The 26,159-nt window shown below is 37.1% G+C and overlaps 1 protein-coding gene across 1 annotated transcript in view; it reads left to right on the forward strand.

The window, feature by feature from the left end:
- LOC140146204 (cysteine-rich protein 2-binding protein-like) overlaps positions 1 to 25,772 on the forward strand; it is a 29,934-nt gene extending 4,162 nt beyond the window's left edge. Inside the window, 15 exon segments of the mRNA XM_072167986.1 lie at positions 8,284 to 8,415; positions 9,201 to 9,384; positions 10,895 to 11,009; positions 11,973 to 12,021; positions 12,023 to 12,102; positions 13,989 to 14,143; positions 14,391 to 14,536; positions 15,319 to 15,438; positions 16,579 to 16,699; positions 18,063 to 18,342; positions 18,867 to 19,188; positions 19,939 to 20,054; positions 20,630 to 20,835; positions 21,120 to 21,301; positions 22,838 to 25,772. Coding sequence (XP_072024087.1) covers positions 8,284 to 8,415; positions 9,201 to 9,384; positions 10,895 to 11,009; positions 11,973 to 12,021; positions 12,023 to 12,102; positions 13,989 to 14,143; positions 14,391 to 14,536; positions 15,319 to 15,438; positions 16,579 to 16,699; positions 18,063 to 18,342; positions 18,867 to 19,188; positions 19,939 to 20,054; positions 20,630 to 20,835; positions 21,120 to 21,301; positions 22,838 to 23,011 — 2,382 coding nt within the window. The 3' untranslated portion in view covers positions 23,012 to 25,772.
- Positions 25,773 to 26,159: the final 387 nt, after the last annotated feature.

Genomic DNA, 26,159 nt, shown 5'->3' on the forward strand with positions numbered 1-26,159 from the left:
ACTTGGACTACCAAAGTGATGCGGTTTATTAGCATTTGGAAAACGGTCTGATAACGCTTTTCAAAGCGTGTCATGCAAACGTTATTGAAACGTATTTAGAACTACGTTTTAAAAACGCAATATTGAAACGGTTTTTAAACAAAAGTGAAACGTAATATTAACGTGAAAAAACGTAATCAAACGTTTTATGCAAAGCGTTATTGAAACGTATTCAAAACTCCACACATTTACGTTTTAAAACGCAATATTGAAACGTTTCTTAAACCAAAGTGAAACGATTTTTTAACGTTTTAAAAACGTATTTTGGCTAGCTGGGTAGGTGCATAATAATTATGAGTCCTGGGGAGGGTAGAATGGGGGAGGGGGGAGCGTTTTTGGCAAACATTTACAGTGCATCTTTATAAGGCTTAGGAAACACTACAGAAACATTCAAATCTGCATCATAATATCTAGGCCATTTAAAGTTTCCACATTGGCAAAGTTAGGCTGGCCGAGAGCAGGGCCGGGGGAGGATGACAGGAAATGTTGGCATACCTTTTAAAATCTAACCCACGGGCCCCCATGTATATTTGGGATTCCCCTTCCAAAAGAAAATGATAGCCCTCACACCTTCTCTTTCTTCCATGAGTTACACCAAATGCGGAAGGATTTAGTGTAGTGTCCCCTTAAAACAAGAACTGTCTTTAAAAAAGAATTAGTGCTGTGGGATATCTAGAGCAAATATTGATACACAAAAATAATTTAAAAAATACTTTGTTGATACAATTTTTTCAATCTACATCTCTAAGATGTTTAATATATAGATATACTTCATAAATAAAAATTAAAAAACAAAAGACAAGTTGAGTGGAATTTTCACCCTCCGTAACCTTAATAGGGCCTACATAGCCTAAATAATGACACGATGAATTCAGAGTGTGTATAAGGCCTTCAGATTCGTAGCTTGTTACGTGAATCTGCTGGATTCTCGTATAAAGTAGTTTTGTGAGAATATAAAAATAAAATACCAATATGCAGTGTAATTTATACAGAAGCAACGTTTAAATACCCAGTATTCACGTTGTATTTGATTCCGAATTCGGCACCTAAAGTAAGTAAAGTTGATTATCGTGTCCCGGTATCGTGTGCCCTTTCAATGCTTTCTACCGCAAATTTTCATTAAGTAATCCAGAGAAGGTTTACATTTTTCAGTGGAGAAAACACACAAATCTACTAGTAGCAGTAGTAATAAATAATGCATGAGGAATCTATATAAAAAAGTCCTGAATAATTTTTTGAAATTCGGATGATGTCGGCGAGTAGGCCAACACACGATATTTTCGTCGATCCGTCTGTCCACTGAACTATATACCCATCAAATTTTATATGACGTCATTAATGAATATGCATGTTTTTTATTCTAAACGGTATTTTACATAGAAGTACGAGACCATGATTAAATCACACGTAACACGTCATGAAATATTTGCATAACACCGTGAGACTTTAGATTTACATTTCTACAAACGGGGAATTCCAGCGAGTGAATAAACTTTCCGAGATCGGAGTGTCAGCAGATTTGAAAATCGGGTTAAAATGGTACCCTAAATGCGTTACAAACGATTTTAAAACTACCCTTTTCATGAAAATCAGCGTTTTTTACCCCTTAACGCGTCACGCTTGCCATGTAATATGCTCAACCAAGAAAAACACCCCTTTTCACGTGTTTTTTTGGTCACGCATGCTTACATCATTATATTTGAGTGGCCCCCGGGTCATTTATGGAGCAACAATGTTTTTGAAAAAAAAACTGGGGGGAATTAGATCGAGTTAGAAACAGTTCCTAAGCTTAATACAAGGTCAAGTCAAAAGGTTAAACTTCATCATCGTGTTAAGTCCACAAACTCATGTATCTGATTTCCCTGTGCAATAGTTATTATAGTTTCTGTTCGATGAAATATTACAAAGCAAACGCATCTCATTAGTAACAATACTGTGTTGGCTTTGTTTCCGAAATGAGAACAGTAGTCATAGTCTGCATATTGTTATGGTAAATAATAGTACAACTCAGTGTTGCTAATGTCATACTTGTCACACAAGTAAATGAGATCATGATATAGTGTTCGCTTCATTTACCTATGTCATAGCTACAATCAAGGAATTTAATAGTTGGTACACCTTGACAATATGTTGGAACTCTTCATTGCCGCTCTGAGAGTTAAGTGAATTAGTATAACTATGTTTGATGAGAAGTACATACCTTCTCCTTTCCTCTTCCCTCCCCCATTCCCCCTCAATCAATGTTGGGAGACTGGAGAGCCCAATGGAAAAAGTGCTTTCATCAACATTGAACTGGGGGAGAGGGGTGGCGATTTACATTTAGTATGCCCGAGTGTACCAACATTAATTTCTTTGATTGTCCGAGGCGAATGTAAAATATTTCTCTCATAACTCAAAAACGGAATGTCGCATGAGCTTCATATTTCACACAATTTGGGAGTGGATTATAGGCCTTTGAATTATAATAAATTTGTAAATAAAGAAATTGGTTTATTTAGGGAGTGGTCATTGAAATCCTCCCCTATGCTAAATTAAACACATTTTGTGATGGGTGCAAACTGCATCTAAAATTGGTTTTTGGTCCATATCTTTAAAACAAAAGCACGTATTACAACCAAATTTTGCACATTTTGTTATGATGATATGTTTCCACTTCTATCAAATGTAGGGGAGATTGGGGTTAGTTGAAACATTTTTCACAAAATCGTCTTTTTAACGCAAACCGATTACTTTCAAGAAACACTAACCATATCAGTATAAACATATACATACATGCTACAAATACAGCCTTAAACTTTATTGGACCTGCTTATGATTATTCATATAATCCAATTTGAAAATCTGAAAAAAAGTGTTTCAACTAACCCCACCCCTGGGGTAAGTTGAAACATAGGTGAATTAGTTGAAACACGGCTTGTAAAAATTTCAAAATAATTATTATTGTGTTGTTAGGGTTATACTTCCCTTGAAGGCACCCTTTAACATACAATCAGTGTGAAAAAAATGAATAAATAAATATGTGGAGTGCGGGTCAATACTTTGGACACAAGGTGATGAGTGTCACCATGGATCAAAATATGAGAAGCCTAAAATATTATAAAATGTACTTTCTGTGTGCACCTTTTGCTTGTATTATTGCTTTTTAACCATATTAAAGCAATATTGAAGAAATGGTAAACATGTTACAAATGTTTAAAAGTCAAATTTTAACCATATTTTTCTATCACGATTTTCATGTATCAACTAACCCCACCTCAAAAGTTTCAACGAACCCCGATGCCTATTTTTACATTTCAAAGTTCATTACACAAAATAAGAAATACAATAAAACTTTTATTTAACATTATTCTGGGACTTACTTCTAGTACTTATGATACTCAAAAAATAATCCCCTGAATCTTCAAACAACATGGAGATAAAGCATCTTTTCTGAGGGGTATAAAAATTAGTCAGTAAGTCAAAAAACAGATATTCCGTTCTCAAGCTAACACTGGTGGGGCACCAGTGCTGTTGCTAATTTGGTGGATGACCCTTACTAATACCTATTACTAGGTGCCAGTATTTTACCAAATTAATTTTTTGTGTCAGAAAAAAATACAATGTTTCAACTTACCCCGCGTTCCAACTAACCCCAATCTCCCCTACAGTACGATATTCACTCAATTACGAGAAACACAATGCAAATATGTAGCACACCATGTAAAGCTATGTGAAAACCGACGAAGGCCAAATAAGCTGCATAATGGTGAAATTATGCATTTTAGCTCAAAACAAGAGTTTGACAACACAGAAAAAATGACTATACGAACAAAATACTAAGGTTTTGTTAATGGTATTAATCATTGAGAGAATAGCGTTGAACTCTATCAAGAAGAGATAAAAAAAAATTGCCGGGGTTCGAACCCTGGTACCTCCAGATCATGGGCCACATCCCACACGATTGGACTATTACGTACAACTCTGATAAAGCCTTGAATCATTGTACTAATACGTTAAAGATGTTAAACCATGACGCGTATTGAATACTTTTTTCTGTAACTATTGTGTAAACTGAATAAATTATGCATTAAGTTTGCATGAAGTTTTGCAAATTGACTCGGTAATCCACGATATATATTCATATTGTGTACAGAAACAGCTCAAAATATAATGACGTTGCTCAGTAACTGACGATATGCCTCGATAATCCATCAAAAAAAAACTTGTCTATTCTTTTTTCTAATGATATAATCATAATGGATTACCGTGCAATTGCTATTGAATTCAATAGCGTTTGTTTTGGTATACCGTTTGCTTGAATGACCCTGCAACTTTATGATGACAATCATTATGACTTAAAATGAAAGACCATTTTCACATCGATCCGTGTAGCTTAATGGTAGCAGAGGTCGCTTCGTAATCGAGAGGTCCACGGTTCAAACCTTGGCGCAATTTGTTTTTGTTTCCCACTCAAAAGGTTACTTGTATTGGAATTGTTAATTTTAATTTGGCCAAACTTATCTGAATGACAATGTTGTTATTTTTTTTCTTTGTTTTAATATATTTGTCTTTTTGATTTATTTATATTTCCAGTTTTTCCTTATTTATAACTTAAATTACCGGTTCATCATGTTTGAAATGGATGGAAACTGTACCTTTTATTCTTTCATCAATACAGTTATAATATATATATATTTTTAAAGATAAAATGGTGAATGATATTAACAATCATTTATGGAAATAAATGAAGAAAGAACAAAACAAGATGAGGTCAACGTATAATGCACATTTAACAGGTCAAGTTCTTATTACGCGGTTACGTATACGCATTGAATCATGCTGTCTACTGAAGATAACTAATGATACATAATTATGTAATGAATGATTTATGACCAATTCCTGACTTTGTTATATTATTTGTTTTCAACAATAATTAGGCGTTGAATTAGGACAACCAAATATTCGTATACAGCAATTCGTGCTAAAATAATTATGATAATTAAGAAGAAATATGCAACAGCGTGTTAATATACGCGTATTGTTAGAAAAACGTGTTTATTTGGCCTATATAAAACTCAGCATTGTGGATGTTTTCAATAACCACTCCCTAAACAAACAAATTTCTTTGCCGTCAAAATTTTTTGTAACACATTTCAATAGGAGAGTATCTACCAAAAACTTGTGAGTGACAACAGTTTGATATGACTTCCGTTTTTAAGATATAGCACAAAAACTAACTTGCTTGCGCGACAGCTTAGAGAACTAATCATGAAATTCGTGTAGGTTAGGGTATGGGTTGTTTCACTGACCGCTCCCTAAAAAAAGCCAATTTCTTTATCAACAATTTTATTAAGATTCCAAAGCATATGGTATAGTCCCATATCATGTGCAATATGAAGTTCATATGACATTCCGTTGTAGAATTATGAGTTCAAAACGAAATTTAGATGCATATTTTGCCGTTTAGAGCCTAATACTGAAATATGACGTAATTTAGCATAGGAGATGCTTTCAGTGACCACTTCCTAAATAAACCAATTTATTTATCAACAATTTTATACTCATTCTAAAGCACATGGTCCACTCCTACATCGTGTGCAATATGAAGTTCATACGATATTCTGTTGTTGAGTTATGAGACAAAAACGAATTTTAGATGTCATGTTTTGCGTTCGCCTCGGACAATCAAGGAATTTAATAGTTGGTACACCTTGACAATATGTTGGAACTCTTCATTGCCGCTCTGAGAGTTAAGTGAATTAGTATAACTATGTTTGATGAGAAGTACATACCTTCTCCTTTCCTCTTCCCTCCCCCATTCCCCCCTCAATCAATGTTGGGGAGACTGGAGAGCCCAATGGAAAAAGTGCTTTCATCAACATTGAACTGGGGGAGAGGGGTGGCGATTTACATTTAGTATGCCCGAGTGTACCAACATTAATTTCTTTGATTGTAGCTTATATTGTTATTTCACTCCAGAAAATGGATTTCAATTCTATTCAAATTCAATTCTTTCTACACCTGCAATCTTGCTATTCGATTCCAATTCAATCCACCTTGCTTTAGAATTAATTCAATTTGATTCCAATTCAATTTTTCAATTTCAAAATCATTTCATTTCAATTCCAATTCAATGCAGTGAAATTAATAGCTAATCAATTTCAATTCAATTATGAGCATTCATTTCAATTCCAATTCAATTCAATTCCAATACAGTTGCAGTTTGTGTTAATTGACCAAAGGTTGTGTCTAGAGATTGAACACTTTTTTGTCCTCGATTTGTAAACACATGTAAAATCTAAACACAAATTGTTAAACATCAAATTACTAAACATGTTTAGCATTCAGATATGTTTACAAATCGAGGACCATGGCTAGAATGGTGTTTAATATAGACACTGTTTTTGCAGTGCATGTTTTAAATTTTACTACCAATTTTATAACACTTGTTGCAACACAAAGTCAAAATCAAGTACACTACTTGTCACAAAAGCATTTCAACAGAAGATTCTTTATTGTTATGTTAACTCACTTTTCACATTCAAACAATGCAAGTGATCCTTGACCTGGGTCCTATTTTAAGAAACTTTGGAACTTCCTAGTTAGGTGACTGTCTTCCTAATATTTGTCTTAACTTCTTGTCCACCATGCACATTATTTTCTAAACTTAAAGGAGGATTTCGTGATCCTAGCATCCTCTTTTTATTACAGGATATCCACGAAAAAGCTTATTCCCAAAATGTGAGTTGATTCCGATTTTGCGTTTGCGAGTTATTCATGTGTGTATTACACTGCTCCATATAGGCCACTGTTGTAATTTCGTTCTGGTATACCAGAACTAAATTCAAATTTGACGATATTTTTGCTAAACGAATTAATCTGCAAGAAATTTTTGGTACCTAAACATTATGTAGCCAGAGGTTTCCAGTGGTATAAAATCTCAACTTTTTTTGAAAAAAGTGGGGGAATGAGGCTGTGGATCACAAAATGCCCTTTTAAGGTGTGTGGTACTATCGATAATGGGTCCCTGTCCCCACACTTACCTCAAAGATGTCCAAAATCAAGGTTTTGATACTATTAGATAGCCCTACTTGCTCCTCCTAAGATTTTCACCCAAAATCCTTTTGAAAAAGTGTGAAAAAAGCTGTCAAAGATATAAGCATTTTTTTAATGGTTTTCTCACAATTTGTTCAAATGTACAATGACTTTTGAGCATAAAAATTAGTGGTTTGAGAAAAAAAGGGGCGTTGTGATTAGTACCAAATTTTTGAATGCGTGTCTCTTGTGATTAAACCTGGAAGTGTATCAGAATTCAGAATGGGGAAGGCCACTTTTTACAGGTGGAATGATCTGGAATCACAGACACTGCTTGTGAATTGAAATGCTGAATTGAAATCAAAGCTGAATAACCCCCCTGAATTTCATTTCAATTCCACTTCATTCTTCATCACTCAACATGATTTCAATTCCAACCCAATTCAATTCTTCAATGCTTACGATGATTTCAATTCCAATCCAATTCAATTCATGCCCAAGCCCACTCATTTCGATTCCAATTCAATTCCAATGCATTGAAATGAAAATCGCTCAAAATTCATTTCAATTCAATTAGATTTCAATGCATTGAATTAACGTTAGTCATAGCCCGCTGTCTTGAAAATTAATTTCGCTTCAAACGGGGGAAGAACACGTACGAGCCCGAATTTTACCCACACAATTTCTCTTTTTTCAGGAGAAATATGCATAAAAAATTGCAACAAGTGTCATCTTGTTTACAATGTAATAATTATTCTCTTCGAAATCGAATAGAGATAAACTTGTTTTTTGCAATAGACCTGACCTTTAACACTTTAACCTTTAACACTATTTAAAAGCAGACTTGGTAGGCAATCCCTTGATGTTTGATGGGAGTTCATTCCAGTCCAAAATGGCTATGTAGTAGAATGTGTTTGAAGCAATACCTTTTACCCTAGGAACAATGAAATCAGATTCACTTGATCTGATCCCATAAGAGTGAGCATTTGATGTTTTAGTGAAATACTGATTAAGATAAAGTGCACCTTGACAATGGTAGATGTTAAAAAGACATGAATAAGCCTCAGCTGTTTAACTCTGTCACAAAATTTCAACAGATTCACAAGGTTTAGAATAGATCATGTTGCCCAATGTGATCTCTGGGAGAAAGATGTAACAAGCAACTTTATTTTGAGTAATTTGCAGGGTAACAACGTCCACTTTACAGGTCATATTATTGTTATTTACCAGGGTGAAGTTATTGATGAGATTGATGTGGTATCCATGGAGGATGGAAAGCCGTCATCTTTAGAAGAGAATATACCAGTCACATCAGACACAACACCAGAGAAGAAAACAGATGGACCTAAGGGCACAGGACAGGTATGTAATTGTTATTTCCTCTTTTATCAAGAGTAATATTTACGTATACCGGTATTCTGAGATTTGAGACCCATTTTGTGAGACCCAACTTTTTTGTCTACATGTATTGTGGGCAATACACCAAGAACACAAACAAATTAAGTCGTTTTTGAGGAGAATCAGATAGCCTAGGCTAGAGTCCAAAGTTTACCGTTTTCTAAAATCCATTTTCTGTGTTGTAATCCGTGTTGTAAAATTTGAAAATCCGTGTCATGAATAAATCTCAAAATGTATAAACAATGATATTAATGTCTCAATAAAGTGTTCAATATTGCGATCAATATGCTCTGATTGGAATATTCTCACAATAATAGACCGACTATTACGATGTTTGGAGGGATAAAGGGGGTTTATGCCTTGGTAATATACCTTTATCATGTTTATTTCGGTATTTTTAAACATTATTTTTATATAAAAATTGACATACTGTAATTTTTGTCACATTATACAATTTAAGTGTCATTTTCCGTGATGTACCTCCGAGTCCGTGATTTTCTTCCATCTTCCGTAAAACGGAAAACTTCGGACTCTAGCCTAAGCAATATGGCGTAGCAAAATATCACATTTTATTGTTTTGATCACTTTCATCAATTCTCTCTACTATTGCATCAATAATGAGATACAGTAGATACGGACATAATTAATGTGCAACATGTCAACACAGTTTGCTATGTGTCAAAGCAAAATAAAAGGCCAAGAAATCTTTGACTAAAATTATCTCTTCTTACCTATTTGTTTTTTCTCAGGATGGTGATGAATCCAAGGCAGAATCTCAGCAGCAACAGCCACAACCGGCATCAGCAGAAAACAGCCTACAAAGTTCACCCACAAGCGAAGCCGACGTGAATGCACCCCAGTGTTACTGCCAGAAACCGAAATCTGGTATATCCATGTTAACTTGTGACTCATGCAAGAAATACTTCCACCCAGGTAAGTTGCATGGTTAATGCTATGCATGCTAGCTATATGCTTCAACATAAAAAGTCCCAAGTTTTGAAATATTTTCTCAAAATATCAAGAGCTATCTTAAGAACCACTCAACAATACTAGGCTTGTTTGCACTCATTTTTATGCATTTTTCATGCTGATTCCAAATATGGTCATGAAAATTCACAATTCTGAAATATTTGAATTAAAAAAAATAATTTGAAACTTGTCATTTGCAGTCGACACCTATATTTCCACCCAGGTAAGTTGCATGGTTAATGCCCTGCATGCTAGCTATTAGGTTTCAACATAAAAAGTCCAAGTTTGAAGATATTTTCTCAAAATATCAAGAGCTATCTTAAGAACCACTCAACCAATACTAGGCTTGTTTGTACTCATTTTTATGCATTTTTCATGCTGGTCATCAAAATTCATAATTTTGAAATTTTTTAATTAAAAAAAAAATTGAAACTTGTCATCTTCAGTCGACAGCTGTATGTAGAGAGTTAAGTCCGTTTCAGACTCCAAGTCGCAGCACGATGCTATGCAATGAAAACTGAAATCTAAGCCAGGTTTTTACGATTACGGCAGTGAACTTTGTTCAACTTTCTTCGCATCGCAGCCGTGCACGCTTGTGATTGGTTGTTGGAAAATCAAGGTAGACAAAATGACCATAAAAGGAGATGCAGACCCCACCAAGCCTTGAAATAAGCAGACAGGAACCAGGAGCAATTTGTTTCGAACATTGCTCCTGGTTCACTGGGATTTTACAAGAACCAGGAGCAATTTCTGAAGAAACAGGAGCAATTTTCAAATATTAAATTCTTTTCTGCATATATACAATACAGCATACCAGCACGACTGCATCAAGTGCAAAACTGTAACCAGGAGCAATTTATTTTAGAAAATTGCTCCTGGTTCATGAGAATTTTACAAGGACCAGGAGCAATTGGTGGCTTACGAGAGCAAATTTGCTCCCCGCGCCTGCTTATTTCAAGGCTTGGACCCCACATGCTTTTAAAACATTGCAGCATCGTGTGATGAAATTGAAATGTACATTTTAATTTCATTGTGGAGTCTGAATCGAACTTTAAAAAAGAACTAGATTTTGGGGACTACCAGCAGCACCCAGAGAGGATATTTTACCCTTCCCAGAATCCTATATGCAGCATGATACTTCAGTTCATCAAATAACAGTACTTCCATTACTTTGTACAAGTTCCATTTGTTTTCAAGTTGAGAATAAACTGGCGAAACATGGGTCAATAGTCATGAAAAAAACATAATTTGCAAGATGTGGATGTGCTCTGTTCATTTGTTTCCATCTCTACTTAGTACTTGCTCATGATTTGGTGAAATTCTGGTGATATTGGTGTTAACATTACTGATTGCACTTTACCAGAGAACTACAAATGTAATACACTTGCAGTCCTTTATTTCGTAAATTGCATTTTAATCATATTACTTGATGCTGATCAAAATATTTGCCCAATGTTCTTTTTGTTCATTGTAGCATGCGTGAAGAATGGAAACCCCACCACATTAGAGGGAGATATTTTCTTCAAATTTGAATGTGAAAACTGCAGCAGTTCTAATAAGGAGACAGTGGAAAGAATGAAATTAACATGGTAAGCATCAAGTCTTGTTGTCATCTCCTAGACGTTGATCTTCATGCCATGATTAAGAGAGATTCATACACTCTTAGATAAGAACCACCAATCAGAGCAAACGTAAGAAAATGCCAGGAGTGTATTGATTTTGCCTAATGCACGGGTGCGCACTATGGGTACCCCCGGGGGGTACTCAAGTTTGGTTTTTGTAGGGACGTGCCGATGAGATTTTGGAAGTAGACCCATAAATATACCAATTTTTCAAGAAATTTGGACCCATTGATATACCAAAAGTCAAAATTTTCGGCCGAATTTATCCAAAATTGTCTTAGTTTTTACAAATTTTGGGAAAATTTTGAAAATTTTGGCTAGATTAAGGAAAAATTGGGCTGTTTTCGAAAAAATTGAGAAAATTTTGAAAAAGGACCCATTCATATACCAAAATAAGCTTTGAAAAAGGGGTCATTGATATACCAGAAGGCTGAAAATGCTACCCATGTTTGCGGCACGTCCCCATATGGTAATTTGTACTGAGTTCCCCCCCCGGGTGGGTACTACGCTTTTATGCATTTATGATGACACATTTATATTTGCAGGGATTTCCAACATTTTTAAGGATAATTTTGATTTAAAATGCAAAAATCACAGGATTTTGTGGCATAAAAACCCCTTGGAAAACAGCAGTATTGACAAATACTTCAAATATTCAAATACATTTCTCATTTGTCTATAATACCTGGCATTCGACTTAATGATTAACAGGCTATATTAGCACATCTATGACCCTAACAAAGGTGCATAAATCAGAATTTTGATTATTTTTATGATCCTCCGGATGAGCAAATCACTGGTGTAGCTATCAAATTTAACTAGTTGCCATACATAAATGATATAGCTATAAGATTTATATTGTTGTGGCTATGTGAATCATAATTCTTTATTCTTCTTTTTTAATTGTTTGTTTTTGTTTACTATTTGCAGGCAGCAAGTAGTAATCCTTGCCCTGTATAACTTAAGTTTACACAAGAGTGGGACGTAAGGGATATTTCAGGTGGAAAGAAGACATCTGTGAATTCATCTCCAATCATTGGGCACTTATATTTGGGCAAAAGTAAGTATTGGTTGATGATTACAAATCTACATAAACAAAATACTCAATAATGTTGCAAAAAGCATAAATCTATTGAGATAGGTATGATGGATTTGGGTGAAAATGCACATAAAAAAAGGAATTACTTAATGTTACTTAATAATGTGATCTGAAATAGCTGATTTGAAGCTTTCAGTGCTAGTTATGTTGAGAATATTTGAAGGGAGGTTGTTCCAGTCCAGTATTGTGCGAGGATGAAAAAAACTGTATTTGTACATTGTTTATGTCGCTGTCGGGTTTCATCACTCTAATTTAGGCAGGATGGTATTGCCTTGCTGTTTTGATTGCTTGACGATTAGGCCAAAAAAAAAAATTGTTTGTTTGTCCAAAACCGACCGACCGTGTACTCTGGTCCCGACCGTGTCTTTTTTTTTTTTTTTTTTAATTTGCGTTGAATGTGCTAGTAAAATAGTGGTTAGTATAAATTTAAAGAAAGAAGATGTAAAGAAAATGAACAGTATAACATGCAGAACCATCTCTAGAGTTAAACCAGTAAAGTGCTGTGTGTTTTGACTTATTTACCAGTCTTCAAATTGTCAGTTTCAAGTGCAATATCTGTAAAAAAAAAAAAAATAAAAAAAATCCGACCTACCGACCCAACTGTTTCATAAGCCTCTATGGACAAACAAACAATTTTTTTTTTGGCCTTAGAGTAGTCTGGTGTGGGTATGGCAATGCTTTCATTTTGTATCTTGACTAATGGTTAAACAAGATTGCTTTCTACATTAATTGTTCCAGTGTTGGCCATTGTAATTGTTGGAGAAATTGTGCCATGGACCCTTTAGTTCTTGGTGACAAACTGACTATGAACTAGCAAATCAATTTACTTCAAAAATATTGATTTAAATTTAAGAAACATAAAAACATTTCGAGAGCTGTTCAAGGACCAACCACAGTGGAATATTCCATTTGAAATCCATACACCCCTAATGGATTGAAGACATTGCCTTAATGTAGAGTCCAAAGTTTTACGGAAAACGGAAAAAAAATCACGGAATCGGAGGTACAACACGGAAAATGACATTTTTGTATGATGTGTCAAAATTGTTGAAAGATAAGACAAATAAATGTTGAAAACAACCATGAGTTGTGTGTGTCAATTTGTATGATACAAATATTGTGAAATAATACCGAAATAAAGGTATATTACCAAGGCATGAACCCCCTATATCCCCCAAGCATCGTAACAGTCGGCCTATTAATTAGTATCATCGCATGAATATTCCAATCAGAGCATATTGATCGCGATATTGAACACTTTAATGTGACATTAGTATCATTGTTTACATTTTAAGCTTTATTCATGACACGGATTTACAAATTTTACAACACGGATTACAACACGGAAAATGGATTTTAGAAAACGGTAAACTTCGGACTCTACCTTAATGTTCCACACAGGTAGTGTTACCTAAATGGGTGACTCCTTTTAAAATCTACACCCCCTGTGTGGGAGATTAAAGTCATGTCTTCCATAAGGGGTGTATGGATTTCAAATGGAATAGCCCAATTGGTCGCACAATGGAATATTCCATTTGAAATCCATACACCCCCTAATGGGTTGAAGACATGATCTGTGTGGGAAATTAAGGTCATGTCTGCCATAGGGTGTGTATGGATTTCAAATAGAATCGCCCAATTGGTCGATGGATGGCCTAATGGGTTGAAGACATGATCTGTGTGGGAAATTAAGGTCATGTCTGCCATAGGGTGTGTATGGATTTCAAATAGAATCGCCCAATTGGTCGATGGATGGCCTGCAGGTCGCCTATTGAGAACACCTGAGATAGGGATTTCTTAGTCTTACATATATAATATTATTGCATGTTTTTGTCTCCTCTGTGCAGCAAATCCAAGACACAAACATGGCATGGTACTGTCGCCGGTGTTCTCTCTGTTGGCAACAAAGCTTTATTCCGTTCTGGGGCACAAGAATTTGGAGAGTCTGGTTGGTGGTGCCTTATTGAGAACAAACCTCCAACATCAAAACAAGAATTAACAGGTAAGGAAAGGTAGTAGCATAGGCAAGCTTGTCCGGGGTGGGGAGGCAACTTAAGGGGGGGGAGGTAGTGCCCTGCTGTGCAAGATTTTCTCACCCCAATCCTGGCATTCCCAGAATGATTCCAACCCGCCATACCATTATAACATGGATTTTACCTCATTGGCAAGTTTTAGGTAAAGATCTTTAAAAAGAAGAAGAAAAGACAATGGATAACAACCAACTCCTAACTTGTCCATTTAACCTATAGGGCTAGCAGCATCCAGAGCTAACTTGGCACGCAAACCCAAGATACCATTTGAGCCAACCATCAAACTTGAAGGGTTACGGAACAGGAAGAGAGGATCATCAGTGGAGTCGGCGATTGAGCTGAAAGAAAAACGCTCCAGAACACAGGTAAGTACCTACTGTTACTGTTTTTAATTCTCGGACAAAAGTGTATGTGCTGAGCGTTGTGTCAAATGTGTGCGTAAACTTTGCAGAAGCTTTGACCTTGGGGACGTGCTGCTCAGTAACAACATTGCAAAGTGTGATCGGTTTTTTTAGTTTGCAGCGTGGATGTGCGTGGAATGCTTGTGGATGCACTCTTTGCTTTCAAATTGTACATTTCATGTCTATGAATGGAATATAGCAATAGTGGCCCAAAGAACACCACAAGAAAAATTGCAGAACCATAGATTAAAGAGGTGTATAGATAGGGCACCAACAGCCAAAGTTCCTGTGATTTGTATACACTGAGAATTCTCGCATATTCATGAGGGTCCATTGTTCTATTGCCAGTGTCTAACAAATTGTGCATGGTATTGAGTACCTATATGCATTTATGCATGTCAAGACTGGCAAAATGTGATGCGATCAAGCAAAATGACTCTGATGTCGATCAAAATCAAAATTTAGTTTTCAGTCTTATTATATGAGCCATTCTCAGAGCTTTATTTTGCTGAAAACCCCATCATAATTAGATTTATGGTTCAAGAAATATGACCATTTCAGTGCTGCTCAGAACAATAAAATACAAAAGAAGTTGAATGCTATTATTGGTTGTATCTCAAAATCAATACTCCCGACATCCGACTCATTTTGCTTGATCACATCACAAATATGCAGTAATAGGCACATAGCACATATCTGTGATCAGAGGTACTCATTCATTTCATGCTTTGAATCTTGTATTTCAGGAAGCGAAAGAAATCCGCAAAGCTAAACTTCAGAGTGAGGAACAAAGCAAGAGGAAGGCCCAGAAAGATATCATTGGTGATATTGATGAAAGTAGCTTGGACAGCTATGCTGGCAGTGAGGTGAGATAAAAAGGACAATCAGTGAGCAGGGTGTTAGCTAGCAACCCGTCCCACGACTTCTCTCTAGTCAGAAGGGTCGCTAGTCCAAAGGTTCTCTAGTTCGAAGGGTCACTAGTCTGAAAACCAAATTAAGTTTGCTAATCCGAAGGTTCTCTAGTCCGAATATAGAATAAGGGGTAGTGTTAGGGTTAGGGTTAGGGTTAGCGAGCTTTATTCTATATTCGGACTAGAGAACCTTATTTATTATTCGGACTAGCGAACCCTCAGACTAGAGAACACCATATTCGGACAAGCGAACCTTTTTCAGAATTCGGACTAGCAAATGGAAAATTATGTGTTCAGACTAGTGAACCTTCGGACTAAGGAGCCTTTAGACTAGGTAACCTTCGGACTAGGGAGTTGTCGCCACCCGTCCACCCATCATTTTAGACAGGCAGATTGCTCCTGGGACAGGCAACATTAATGCTTGTGACATATGCTAAATTCTAAAAGTAAAGTTCTGTGAACTCAAAACAAGACCAGACTAATAAATCAAGGCTCTAGCAATAGCAATATGAGTTGACTGAACATCCAGAGGGCAGAGGTCTGGTTTATATTTTAAGGTCAAATTTGTGACAAGCAGTTATAGTGAAAATGGCGGGCACTTGTAGAATCGTAGCTTAGACCATGTTAGTGAGTTGCTATAATAAAAAGAAAGAAATAAACAAAGCTAGTTCGTGTCTGACGATTCTGTCAATCAAACTTCAGCACAGACTGCGATTGGTTAGTATCAATGGAGGCCACGTAGTTCCTGAAATCAGACACTTCCATTTAGGGAACACCATTTGCCATTAATGTATACAGCTGAAACTAATGGGGAGCAAATGCCTCCCAGTCAGAACGTTTGCCTTCCCCAGATGCCTTCCCAGTAAAACCACAAAAATGAAATTCCACCTTTTGCACCAATTTTACACCCTTTCCAGAAATTCCCCCCCCCCCCCGCAAAAAAAACCACCCCACAATTTTCTGGTGCCAGCACTGTGTATGGATTACAACTGGAATAGCCTAATCAAACTCTTTGAGCCAAAGTCCATATGGGAATACCACCAGGAATTTCTTTGTAACATAGATTCTGTGTGTTCGTTTTCTATCCCCATGCAGTGTTTAGGATTACCTCCATCTGTTCCAGACTCACCATCAGTTTTGAGCCTCCTTGGAGGAGACAACAGCTCTGATTCACTACTAACAAGTCTGCTCAATGAAAGTGATCTTACTCCTGCTGGTAAGTGCCCTGTCTGTCAGAGTGTCTGTCTGTCTGTCTGTCAGTTTTGAGCCTCCTTGGAGGAGACAACAGCTTTGATTCACTACTAACAAGTCTGCTCAATGAAAGTGATCTTACTCCTGCTGGTAAGTGCCCTGTCTGTCAGAGTGTCTGTCTGTCTGTCTGTCTGTCAGTTTTGAGCCTCCTTGGAGGAGACAACAGCTTTGATTCACTACTAACAAGTCTGCTCAATGAAAGTGATCTTACTCCTGCTGGTAAGTGCCCTGTCTGTCAGAGTGTCTGTCTGTCTGTCAGTTTTGAGCCTCCTTGGAGGAGACAACATTTGATTCACTACTAACAAGCCTGCTCAATGAAAGTGATCTTACTCCTGCTGGTAAGTGCCCTGTCTGTCAGAGTGTCTGTCTGTCTGTCTGTCAGTTTTGAGCCTCCTCGGAGGAGACAACAGCTTTGATTCACTACTAACAAGTCTGCTCAATGAAAGTGATCTTACTCCTGCTGGTAAGTGCCCTGTCTGTCAGAGTGTCTGTCTGTCTGTCTGTCTGTCAGTTTTGAGCCTCCTTGGAGGAGACAACAGCTCTGATTCACTACTAACAAGTCTGCTCAATGAAAGTGATCTTACTCCTGCTGGTAAGTGCCCTGTCTGTCAGAGTGCCTGTCTGTCTGTCTGTCAGTTTTGAGCCTCCTTGGAGGAGACAACAGCTTTGATTCACTACTAACAAGTCTGCTCAATGAAAGTGATCTTACTCCTGCTGGTAAGTGCCCTGTCTGTCAGAGTGTCTGTCTGTCTGTCAGTTTTGAGCCTCCTTGGAGGAGACAACAGCTTTGATTCACTACTAACAAGTCTGCTCAATGAAAGTGATCTTACTCCTGCTGGTAAGTGCCCTGTCTGTCAGAGTGTCTGTCTGTCTGTCTGTCTGTCTGTCTGTCTGTCAGTTTTGAGCCTCCTTGGAGGAGACAACAGCTCTGATTCACTACTAACAAGTCTGCTCAATGAGAGTGATCTTACTCCTGCTGGTAAGTGCCCTATCTCTTGTCAGTCTGTCATGGTGGGTGTGAGGGTGTCTGTCTGTCTGTCTGTCTGTCTGACAGTCTTGCTATTTTTCTCCCTCTCTATCTCTGCCTGTTGTTTTGTTCACTTCTCCCTACCCACTGCCTCTCATTCTATCATCTCTCTATATGTGTATGCCTATATATATGCCAATGCATCTATGTCTAAATTTCTCTCCTCCCCATTTATTTTTCCCAAAATTCTGTTTACAATAACTGGATGACTAAGAACATTCACTCATTTTTCCATTACATTTGGTAAAGGTATTGATCACTTTAATTAATATTTGTGGACATGTCTGTCATTTAATAACAGAAACAGTACCCAGTGCTCTAATGGCAGGTGATGAGGAGGAGATTCTACCGCCATCTAAAGGCGTCTCTCTCATCCGAACACCGACCCCTCAACTCAGCAGCAGTCAAAGCAGCGACAGCTCACAGAATAGCCTGGAAAAAGATGGCTTTGCCGATGCTGAAGTTGCCATGGTTATACCCATGGAAGAGGGGAGTCCGGAGGTCATTACCAAGGTGACAAAGGTGAAGAAGTCAAAGGTTGCAGAGGTTGTTTCAGAGGTTATGGGATCTAAAGGACCAAAGTAAGTGAGGATAATGGTGAATCAAGTATTTAAAAGATTTGTGGATGTTAAGTTGTTGTTGTTATTTTGCAGCCTTTCTTTGATCAATTGGAATTGATGAGAATCCTTATTGCAGATATGTCAATCACTAGCATGCCCTAGCTTTAAAGGGGTGTGATGGCTTTAATCCCCATTTTTCTTCATCAAAATTGAGAATTTGGTATCAGGAGAATGCTCATATTTTTATCATTACTCCAGTAAAATTTAACGCCAGAGATGTGTTTCCTATAGATGGTGTGAACAAATATGTGGTGATTTGTAGTAATCACACCGGAAGTGTATGTACCATCCCATGGGGCATTGTTATACATATTTTTGGTTCTCATATCAAAATGCTAGAGCAATACAACTTAAACATATTTTGTAATGGTAGGCCTCAATGTAAGATAGAAAACAGAACATCAAATGACTGAACCACACCCATTTCCTTAAAACCTAAGTCCACGATAATAAACTTATAATATGTACATTAATTTTTTCTGTAGGTACCTGCCAATGAGTGTATATGAAGAAAGGCAGTTACTTCGCATTCTTGAGTCATGCCCTCAAGCTGTGGAATGCGACCCAGCCTCAAAGAGATTCAGAAGAAAACTTCTAGTGAGACAGGAGAAACGTGAGCGTGGACTTCCTATGTTTGATTTAGACTCAAGCTTGCAACAGTCCCTGCAATGTCGCGCCAACATCATGCCGTCGTTTGCGGCTAATCTGTTGATGACTCAGAGCCCTCTCAGACAGCCGTACATGTCAACAACAGATATGATTGGAAAACCAAGCAGAGGAGAGTACAGGATACTGGATAGATTTCAGGTACGTTCAAGGAATTATAGAGGAGAATGTGGAATTCCACCATGTTTGTTTATCATCCACTGATAGGGGAACGTTTTAGCCATACCTTTAAACCTAATAAAGACGCAGAAAAAAATTGCTTTTTTTTAAAGATTGTTTGGTAATGTCAACTCGCATAACATTTTTGTGGCTTTTCATTCAGCACTGATGATACTGAAGACTGGATGACGTCAGAAAATACATCTACCCTTCCCGGAATCCTTTGCAACATGACACATCACCTCAATACAATGACACTCCTATTACTTTGTACAGGTTCCCTTTGTTTTTATGTTGAGAGAAGATTGGCTTAACATGATAGTCCAAGAAATAAACATATTTTGCAAGATCTGGATGTGCTCTATTCATTGAGGTACTTTTTGTCACTATCGACCCATGTTGCACTAGATAGCACATCATTTTGAAATGGAACAAATTCATTGTGGGAAGTGTAAGATATCTTCTCTGGGATGACGTATTACCACTAATGGGATCACAAGAGATCTGGGCGATTAGCCCAAGACACTTGACCAAATTTACTTTTTTTTAGTGGCAAAAAGCCCTTCAATTCATGGGGTACATTGTTCCATTGCCGGCTCCTATTGATTCTTTCAAATCATGAATATTCTTGATTTTATGAATATTTATTAGTAGTAAATTTTGACACCAACTTGATGGCACTACCATTTATGATGACCAAATCATTTTACAAACATTTTTTCTTTTATCCAGATGCCACAGTTTTCAGTCCGTACTCATCAACGGATCCCTACAACATTCCGAGCACGCTTGGTTGGCTGCAGTGAGGAAATGATGATGCAAAGTATAATTAGTCCTTATACAGCAAGGTAAGCAATGAATTTAGCAATTGATCAATCAATTAATCAATCAATCCATTAATCACATGTGGAAAATGAAATAATTACTCATTTGCATCCCACAAATATCCAGAGATGCAAGTTTTCCAGAGTTCCAGAAATTTAGCTCTCAGTGTTTTTCAAAATTCAGCTTTTACACGATTGTAATGTACTTAAATAAACTAACATACTCTGCAAAAATCAAGTTTAGGCGCTTAATTTGTGACACAATCTGAGATTTTGAATAAAACAATGTGTCCCACCGTTTTATTCATATGATCAAAATATTTGTGCATGCGTGAAGTTCATAGCACTATACATGGGGTATGGGATGGTCATAACACAAAAACAGGACTGACCTTGGTCATAATCGACGGAGTGACACAAATTGGCGACATAGGCGGCGGAATTAAATAGCGATTTTCTTTGAATTGCCTCATTTGTTAGGCTGAAATTTAAAAAGAGACATTTCTGAGAGCGAAAACTAACATTTTGTGGGAAAAAATACAAATCTTATGGAAATCCACAATATGGCTCTAATAGTACAATTTTCATTTTATTTTCAGAGTTTTAAAGCCTTTTATCAGAAGAGACACAGAAACCAAACCGCTGAAGCTGAAACTGATGCAGGAAATCATAACACACCCAAAAAGACTTGATCCGACCTTTGAACCTCCTCCTCTGGCTCCGATTGACTACTGCTACGTGAGACCACAACACATCCCATCAGTCAATGCGTTGTGTAGAGAATTCTTCTGGCCTGGGATAGATTGTAAGTAACAAGGTTTAACATTTGGTATGTTTTGAGAATTGCATTGTGGGTGACCTGTAAAATGCCATATCTGGCTCTGATTGACTACTGCTCTGTGAGACCACAACACATCCCATCAGTCAATGCGTCCACAGTATATGAATGTCCCCAGTACCTAGATATCTGTATGGTGGTCCTGTTACGTAAAGTTCAGTGGACTATTAGTTTTGTAACTGTACAATCAATAAAGCAATCAAACCAATTGTCACCAATATATCAATTATTATTTCTCTGTCTGTCCACAGTATCAGAATGTCTGCAGTACCCAGATTTCAGCGTGGTGGTGCTCTACCGTAAAGTGGTTATCGGTTTTGGCTTCATGGTGCCAGACGTGAAATACAATGAAGCATATATCTCATTTCTGTTTGTACATCCCGAGTGGAGGAATGCAGGCATTGCAAAATTCATGGTTTACCATCTTATACAGGTGAGTGAACAGAGAAGGATATAGTGTAGCATGAGTCGTCTTATTGGGGGGGGGCAACCATGATGGGGGACACCAGGCCTGCTTGGGGGGGGGGAGGGCACAAGCCGTTTTTCAAATCATGCCCGGTGACGCTACGCCACTATTTTCTTTTAAGGTAATTGTGTGCCCGGGTACCCTTTGTAATTTACTGTCTGGTACCCGTATGCGACTTATCAATTTGAAGTGGATCGTGACAAAATCTCCAAACAGTTGCATCTGAGTAAGCAATGATATTTTATGAAAATATATAGCTGCAAAATATTTAATGTAAACAACAGCTTAGAAACATATTGTTTGTCATGGTTTGATCTTATTGTTTAGTTAATCCCAGGAATTGAACTCTGACCTCTTGTACTTGAATTCAGACCACCTCATTGGTGCCGTTGAACTTTCTATGTGCTATGATTTTTTTCAAGGAAGGTAACCTGATATATTTGGACAATCAAATTCTTTAAAACTTATATATAGCATAAAATGTCATCCCTTTCAAGCATTCATGCAAAAAGAATACATAAATGTTCTTTGTTAATATGACTAATTCCGTTTGAAATTACAGACATTTATACAGCGTGATACTGGTAGTCTACAATGGTGTTACTAATGATAACCATTATGATCCTGTAATAAACTGATATCAAATGAAGAATCATATTTTTCTTATTAACATATTGAAATTATGAGTTTCAAATTGGTGTATTTCCGAAGATATCATCGAAAAACTGTTGAATTAGTCTAAAACGTGGTATACCACAATTGAGACTAATTTGGCAGTTTTTTGAGAATTTCTTCGGAAAATACCGATTTGGAGCGCCTAATTTCAATATGTTAATGAGAAAAATATGAGCTTTCACCTGATACCAAAATCTGCATTTTGATGGGGTAAAGTGGGGGATGAGGCTGTCAATCAGGTTACATACCTTTAAGGGGGTACTACACCCCTGCCCAATTTTATGCCTATTTTTGCATTTTTCTCAAAAATTATAGTGCATTGGTGACAAGTAAAATATGTATATTATAGGGGCAAGGACTACAACTACTGCACTGGAAATTTTATTTCTGCATGGACAACAGTTTGGTACAGTCAAAATGAGGGAAAACCAATATTTGATCAATAAATCAATAACTACTTGTCTTGAGTTGCTGAATTTTCAGTGCAGTAGTTGTAGTCCTTGCCCCTATAATATACATATCTTACTTGTATCAAATGCGCTATAATTTTTGAGAAAAATGCAAAAATAGGCACCAATTGGCCAGGGGTGTACATTGTAGTACCCCCTTAAGTGAAAAACCAAGGGATTATTTCTTTTTTTGTTTGTTTTTGGCCCACTTTTTGTGCTTTTTTTCTTAAAAACACAAAAGGCATAATGCATATGGCGGGCTATATCTTATTTCATGGCAAATACCCTTTAAAGCCCGCACACACATGTGCTTGTGTTGTCTGTTGTATTTCACACATCTCAATCTCAATATAAAATTTCTTCTTTCATTGCCTTTCAGACATGTATGGGGAAGGACGTCACCTTACACGTGGACGCTACAAACTCGGCCATGCTGCTTTATCAGAAGTTTGGCTTCAAACCGGAGGAATTTATGTTGGACTTTTACGACAAGTACTATCCTGAGGACAGTAAACATTGCACACATGCTTTCTTGTTAAGACTTAGAAGGTGATGAGAATATACTCTCATTCTAGCGGCACAGGTCATTGACCTTCATTCAACAATCAGAGGTCAAAGTTTGACCTCTAGTAATGGAGTATGAGTTTGTGTACCCAATAATTGCAAAGGTCATTCTATGAATGTACAAGCATGTTGGGTTGAAAGGACTTTGTCTTGACAGATGAGTTTGTGTGAGATCCTAGTGCTAAAACAGGGTTTTCCGACTTTTCCGCGAAGCCAGCTCAAGCAATACCCCTGTCCTTCCATTCGTAACAAATGTTTCGTAACAAACGCTTTGTAAAACATCGGGTGTGTTTTGTGTATGCTTTACGTAATGGTTGTGGATGCACTGGTTTGTGTGCGTATTAACGTATCTCGATGGACACAGTTGCATATTGCCTGCACCGGTAAATGTGTAAGTCCTAGTTAAATTGAGCAAAGAAAGCCGCTAAAACATAAACACTGGACTAAATTGCATGGAAGATAGAAAGAAAATGAGAAAATATGGAGAGATATAAACGAAGAAAGAAAATGGAGATAGTTAGGGCGATGGATATAAACAAATGTACTCTGGTCACATCAGACATTCATGACCCCACTTGTAAAGAAAATAACAGTCATCAGATCGCAGTGCGATCCTGTCACAATGGCGCGGTAGGAGATGGGTGCATCGTAAGCCGTATCTACAGTCATTAGTGCAATCAATCTTGTGTTCCATTGTGACCTGTGTATGTGATATTAAGTAGGTGTGGGTCATAGAAATAGAATGAGAATTTGGACTGCCAGTACTTCCCTGTAGCAGATTTCCAGTATATATTGGGACCCATCATGATATGAGTATGGGTCCCAGGTCATGGGTATAGGTTCCAGTCCATGAGTTCAAGCACAAAGCCAAAACAGGGCTTGGGTATGGGTACAGTCCTGTGAGTACGGGTACAGGTCTGGAACCGTTGGTACGGGTACAAGTACAGAAATTGGGACTTGAGTGTGGGTACAGGTATGGGTACTACGATATGCTAAATTTGAACGTCGCCATTGGATTAACAAGGTTGCGTATTCATGAAATGGTCACAAACAATTCCAAATGTGTTATGTGTTGTCAAAGCAAAATTACTAAAACCGTTGGAGCTTGACTATGAACTCCACTATGAACTCCTGAAAGTATGTTCTTCAATATGCAAAATGATAACCGTCTATTTTGAACGGGCTTTCAGCCTTGTACATCATGTGATGCATGCCCTGTACGGTCTGAGAAATTTCAGGATCTGTATTTAAAGTCATTCATAACCTCATAATATATGCGATGTGTTTAATCCAATCACAGATAATTAATAACCTTTTAATACCCGGACGCAAATGCAGGTTATTGAAAAATTGTAATGGCCGCATCCCGTGATGTAGCTAAAAATATGCTTTACAATGACGGTGCCGCGTGACGTGTTATGCATTCGAACAATTTACGCAAACGCTGGCCGCTGTATTTGGACATCGCATGATTGCCCGCTAGTGTGATTAGTCGCAAGCGGTATTTCCTTCATAGGCTATTCAGTTTTTTGAAAACAAAAGAAACAGTTAAAATTGTGTTCCGTTTTCAAATTTAAAAGATGAATACCATCACGTGGGTAGTGGCCAGAAAATTGAATTAAAAAGGTGAAAACTGATGGTTATAAATAAGGTTAATGACTTTACATCAGTTACATGTGTGAGACAAACTGTTGCGGTAGATTGCAATCATGCTTTTGTTGAATGCATGCATTTGAGTAGTCCGCTATATTTACAGTATGATACGTCATATGAACAACCTCTATTGCACGCTGGCCACTACCTACGTGGTGCAGTGTCACGCAACACTGATCAAAATGTTTTGAGTGGGTATGGAGGAATGCTGAACTAGATGTGAATCATGTGATGTCTGAGAAAAAGGTCTATAACTCAAGTAGATCTCCTCAAAATATGGTTATTAAGGCCAGAGTAATGGGAGAGAATATGGACCTTTTCGAGCGTCATTATTTCTGAATTGTATGTCCAAAGTATATAAAACTATACATATTTGGAAAGGAAATGGGTCAAGGAATCCAATGTTGACGTCAGATTGTTTTTAGACTTGAAAAAAATCACAAAAAGTCACTTTTTTACCCCAATTTTTTTGTGACCACATAAAAAAATTTGGTTCGGAGTAAGAAAATACATAAATCTGTTATGTTTTCATGAAGAAGAGATAAGTCTTTCGTGTTAGGCCAAAAAAAAGAGTTTTTGTCTCAGTACCCGAGTGCATAGGTATGTGACGCGATCGCCTTTTTTAAGAACAATTTTTAGTTGTCTTGTTTTTTAATTGACAATTGAGCAAAAAATAAAGAAATCCTGGGAAATGTATCTGAGACAAACTTTTTTTTTTGCCTTATCTATAATGTAACTCATAATGTAATTGTGTACACATTGTAAAGAAGTTAACTTATTTTAGGCATAACATGCTTGTTTTAGTATGAGAACTGGTTAAATAAACTATTTAATCATGTATGTGTCTTTCTTTTGTCACTTATATTTGAGAGCAGCTTCAAAAACTTCATGGATGTCATGAATAACATAATACAATATCCTAAGTTATATATTAGAGGGCATGTCGACTGCTCAGTGCTAGAAGTGGATACTGGGTAAGTGAAATAGCTGCCCTGTGAACATTTGACAATTTACACATGGCAGCTATTGCACTTACCCACTTCTGGCACTGAGCAGTCAATGTATACTGAAATCAGGCCCATAGCCAAGGGGGGTGCACCCCCAAATTTGCAAAAGTATACAAAAAGTCAAAAAATTTAACAATTTTGTATTGTATCAAGCCAAAAAATTGGATTTTTAAAGCTTTTTGGTCAAAAAAGATCCAAATTTGGGGAAGAAAGTCCACTTTTCACAAAATTGCCCCACCCCCTTGGAAAAAAGTCCACTTTTTCAAAATTGGCACCCCTCCCACAAAAAATCCTGGCTACGGGCCTGACTGAAATGTAATGTACTTCTATGTGGCTATGTTGCCATTGTGTGGAACTTTCCGTGCTATCTTCTGAAGATAACCCAATATTTGATTGCGTTAAATCCTGCTATCTTCTGAAGATAATCCAATATTAAATTGCGTTAAATCCTGCTATCTTCTGAAGATAACACAATAT

This window comes from Amphiura filiformis, chromosome 2, assembly GCF_039555335.1.
Source record: "Amphiura filiformis chromosome 2, Afil_fr2py, whole genome shotgun sequence".
Taxonomy (NCBI): domain Eukaryota; kingdom Metazoa; phylum Echinodermata; class Ophiuroidea; order Amphilepidida; family Amphiuridae; genus Amphiura; species Amphiura filiformis.